Below are 5,108 nucleotides of genomic sequence, written 5' to 3'. Positions count from 1 at the left end.
TCTTTCTTTCTTTCTTAAAAAATAAAGTTTCACTGTTTAGCCCTGGCTCATCTGGAAGTCACTATATAGACTAAACTGGCCTTGAACTCACAGAGGTACCTGTTCTGTCTCCTGATAACTGGGACTAAAGGCATGTGCCACCATGCCATGTCTGTTAATCATTTTAATAATTGAATATGTACTTTCAGAAGCTTCTATTCCATGCCAAATTCATACTAACTTGAAGAATTGGGCAGATATCCAACTCCAAATATCTCAAACTCTAAGCAAGCCCCCTTGTCTTTGATTTGGGAAGGAAATTGGTAGAGGAATATTACTGTCCCACAGTGTCCAAGGTCTCCATTTAAAGAATGGCAATGTCTTTGTCATCTCATAGCACTGCTCACATACTTGTTTGGTTGTTGGTGCACACTTGGCTGGTTCTCAGAGGAGGTATGTGCACATAGGTGATGCCTGTCCTTTCGGACACAGTGATTTCTACATTCAGCTTCCTCACCAACTGTCCAGGCCTCAGGCTTACCACCAACTGGTACCGGCCCTGGTGTCGCTGTAGCAGTTCTTCATAGGCCAGGGCAAAAGTTGCCTTTGTGCCTGCTGCCAGCATAGTGGAGATTCGAAAGTTTTCTGATTCCCGGTCCCTGGGCAAGAAGTAAAAATTGATAGGAAGGGTGTTGGATTTCCTGTGGTATAGGGAACAATTGGATGGCATGCTTCTGCTAACCCTCACACTTAACCAACTGGACCTGATCAGGTCTCAAATAAGTCTTTGGGCCACAGTCAGTCATGCAGGCATGTACTACTCAGCAACCTCTCTTCCTCCCTCATCCCCTCTCCTGAACTTTCTACCTGGAAAATGATCTCAAAGATAGCCTTCTCCCTTATGTAAATGTGGTCGATAAAAACCTGAATCCAGAATTAACAAAAGGCATTTTCAATGTATGCAAATGATGCCTTTCTACCTTTAAATAGTCCCCTAAACCTGCTTGATTTCTGTATTAAACTTAGCTTGTTTATATGGCCCAAACCTAAAGTATTCATTTCTGTAAGATGAAACTCTCTTAGAAGCTTAGAGGAATCCATACAAATTATAATACTTATACCAAATGAACAGAACTCACTTAAAAAAATAAGTCAATCTAGACAAATCTCACTTGTTAACTCAGGCCAGAATGACAAATACTATCAATTATCTCTCAGATGTGGATCCTAACTTTAAATCTGTAGATATCCATGTTTAAGTAACCAAGGAGCTAAAGGGATCTGCAACCCTATAGGTGGAACAACATTATGAACTAAACAGTACCCCGGAGATCTTGACTCTAGCTGCATATGTATCAAAAGATGGCCTAGTTGGCCATCACTGGAAAGAGAGGCCCATTGGACACGCAAACTTTATATGCCCCAGTACAGGGGAACACCAGGGCCAAAAAAATGGGAATGGGTGGGTAGGGAAGTGGGGGGGGGTAGGGTATGGGGGACTTTTGGGATAGCATTGGAAATGTAATTGAGGAAAATATGTAATAAAAAATATTAAAAAAATAAAGTGTCTGTAGAAGTCAGGAAGCCAGAAAGAGCCTGTGAGTGTGGAGAAGGAGCAAGAGACCTTAATGGGATAAGTAGAACATGCATAGTATGAAGGAATTGGAGGGGGAATACTGGTGTCTAAAGTTTTAAATGCTGATGAGAGTTGGACTATTGGGCAGATGAGACTATGGGGTATGGATCAGCCAAAATTAATGATGTATGAAAAAGCCTTATGGGAAGCTATGACTTTGTTAGCCAATTTAAAATATCATTTTTCAAGGAGTTCTAATGGAGGCTACCCCCAGAAGCCATGTGTTATAAAACTAAAATCCTAATGTGTCCTGTGACTTATCTCCTTGGGAGTTGTTGTTCAAGGAGGCCTCAGAAGCCCCCAAATAACATAGGCCATTACCATTTCTCTACATTGCCCACTCTAGAAAGACAGGCAATCCCTATTGCTGAAGATGTCACACTTGGGTTGCAGGTAATAGAAAAATCAATCTTGAACTGACCAGGAAACTTCCTTCCTGCTAACTAGCTTTCCTAGTGCTGGGAGGTATTATCTAAGCTGCTTAGGGAGAAGATAAATTAATTGTCTTTCCCAGAGCTGAACCTAGCACAATACTTACCCAGCAAGATGTATAATAGTGGTATGAGTGTTTTAGGGGTAACTAACTACTCTCTGATTTGAGGCATGCTTCATTGGAAGAACTTCATGCCTGGTACCAAAAACCCTAGTCAAAAGTCTATGGCTAAGGAGGTCAAGGCCCTAAGAAAGAACCCATTATTATTGTTTTACTAAAATGATCATGTCAAAATGGACTCAACTTTGAACAAAAATCTTCCTTTTGGTTAGTTAAGAGACTCAAAAGTGATCAAAATGATGAGAATAAATGAATCAGCTCTAAATAAGACATCTATGCCACCCACTCTGTTGCTCAGGTAACGTCATGAAATAGGGGTCAGAAAGAATGCAAAACCTAAAGAATGGGAAGAGATAATATCTTCTGTCTACAACACATGGCTTTTGTACTCATGAACTCACAGCAGCTATAATTACTTGACCTACACAAGATGAAGCCAGCCAAAATCCTAGCATGAATGGGGGGGGGGAAGGGCCTATGAGATCTTATTCTTTATGGAAGAGGTAGTTGATGGTTTCTTTGGGTGGGAGGTCATCTTTATTTGGAAGATGTAGTCTTGCCTGGTAGATTGCCGTGCTCCAGTGAGTGGCCCCACACCCACTTGCTAACTGAATACAGACAATTATAGAGGAAAAAAGGAAATGATATGCAGTTGGGGGGGATGAATTAAAGGGGTATATGAGGGGTTGGATGGAGGATGAGAGTTTGATATGATCAAATTACATTGCATACATGTATGGAATTCTCAGAGAATAAATAAAATATCATATTCAAAATAAAAAATCAAAAGAGGAGAGAAAAACTCACTTGTATAAAATCTTCCCCCAAAGCACCAGTAAGCTCCATCTTGCTAGCAGAGTTAGGGAAATAGAAAGCTAGAATTAGGGAAATAAACCCTCATGCGTTAAACATCTATTGTTGTAGTCTTTGCTTTGTACTGACTCACATAATCTTGATGTAAATCCTATGCAGTAGAAATCATTTTCTTCATCTTGCAGAAGTAGAGAATGAGGTCCAGAGAGAAAGTCTATATTTCATCTGGCTAAGATGACTTAATCACATTTCAGATGAGATGGAGCCTTACCTGATGCCCACATGAGCAGCTGTCTTTCCTTGGTGATAGGCTTTCTCATACATTTTCTTTGCCTGTTGTTTTTCCTTGATTTCTGCAACATAGATTTTATCGTCGATGGTCCTTATGCAGAAGAGAAAAAGAAGGGATAGCGAAGTTAGACAAAGAAAAAGGATGGTCAAAAACAGAGAAAAATAAAAGGGAGGAGAAGGGGGATGGGAAAAGAAAGAATAAAACAGGGTCATTAAATTCAAAATAGAGTGTGAACAATTAATGGCAGTGAGAGTAAGATAAAAGAGGTGACAATGTTCTTCTGAAGTCTGCTTGTCAACTGGAGAAAAGAGAGACTGTACAGCATGTGGGATACCAAGATTGCAGTTTTGTGTTTCTTAAAGCGTTGACCAATGTTTGCCTTTTAACACGCAAAAATATTTTTAGGTGTTACATAGTTGAATGTTTTTACTGTAATTGTTGTATAGTTGCTATAACATTTATTTTTAAATAAAACACTTCAGGCTAAGCATGATGGTGTAGACATAGAATCTCAGCACTTAGGATGACAAATTCAAGATTCCTCTGGGCTATATAGTGAGTTCCAGGCCAGGATAGACAATTTAGTGAGATACACACACACACACACACACACACACACAGAGAGAGAGAGAGAGAGAGACTGAGAGAGAGAGAGAGAGAGAGAGAGAGAGAGAGAGAGAGAGAGAGAGAGAGAGAATTTAATTAACTCACAGGCACTGCTGCTTGAGATATGAATAACAATCTAAAAAGTGTGTCTTTTTAAAGAAAACACACTAGGTAAATAATATTGTGAATGATAAAAATGGTTAAAAATTGTCAGTGACTCTTTAATTGGGGTCCCCAGGGTCAGTCAGTGTCACAGGTCCCGAAGGACATGAACTAGATCTGACCTGAATGGCCTGTCCCTGAATATACCAGATTGTGCCCTACAAGTTTCTAAAGGAGGGAAGCAACCAGTAGTTCTACCCAGCTAGGATTCCTATGAACCACAACAATGACCACTAGAAAACTACCAGGGCTAATGAAATCATGGATCTTGGAGGAGAACATATGATTGCCACTTTACTAAGCCAGCATAACTCCCCAAAACAATCTAAACATTTATTCTTATACTAACATATAAGTGTACTTCTAACCCCTCATCAAGGAAACTTCTCTTTGCAACAAATAACCATTATAGAAAACCAGAACCAATCAAAATGCCGAGTTGTGCAGTCCATTATCAACTGGTATGTTTACAACACAACTTTCACACCTAAGGTTCAGGGATCATTGCAGAAGAGGAGGTGGAAAAATTGTAAAAGCCAGAGGAACACAAGTTTGTTGTGAGATTGTGTCTCCTAGGATGTCAGAGAAGTTACACCCATGAAGTCTCAACAATATGGCTAAACATGACTTGAACAAGGAAGAAACCAGCAGATATTTTAACATGGAAGGAAGAAAGGCTGTGAGGCCTCAACCTTATTCAAAGAGCTGCAGATAACTAAGAAATGACGACAGTGGAAGAAACAGGGTTTAATTTCAGCTTACAAAGCTCAGGTCAATGAGTGCAATCAGGGCAGGAATTCAAGAAGGGCAAGAGCCTGCAGGCAGGAGCTGATGCAGAGCCATGGAAGGGTGCTGCTGACTGGCTTGCTCCCCATGGCTTGCTCAGCCTGCTTTATTTTTTTTTAATTAGGCATTTTCCTCATTTACATTTCCAATGCTATCCCAAAAGTCCCCCATACCCCCACCCCATACCCCCACCCACTCCCACTTCTTGGCCCTGGTGTTCTCCTGTACTGAGGCATATAAACTTTGCACGACCAATGGGCCTCTCTTTCCACTGATGGCCG

At 40.5% G+C, this 5,108-nt stretch overlaps 1 protein-coding gene across 1 annotated transcript in view; it reads right to left on the bottom strand.

Annotated features, from left to right (window-relative positions):
* Positions 1–5,108, bottom strand: part of Itih6 (inter-alpha-trypsin inhibitor heavy chain family member 6) — a 30,210-nt gene that overhangs the window by 16,252 nt on the left and 8,850 nt on the right. The window contains 2 exon segments of the mRNA XM_021152768.1: positions 391–638; positions 3,253–3,363. Coding sequence (XP_021008427.1) covers positions 391–638; positions 3,253–3,363 — 359 coding nt within the window.

Source organism: Mus caroli, chromosome X (assembly GCF_900094665.2).
Source record: "Mus caroli chromosome X, CAROLI_EIJ_v1.1, whole genome shotgun sequence".
Lineage (NCBI taxonomy): Eukaryota > Metazoa > Chordata > Mammalia > Rodentia > Muridae > Mus > Mus caroli.
Note: the sequence above shows the minus strand (reverse complement) of the source record. Positions and strands in the feature narration are given on the sequence as shown.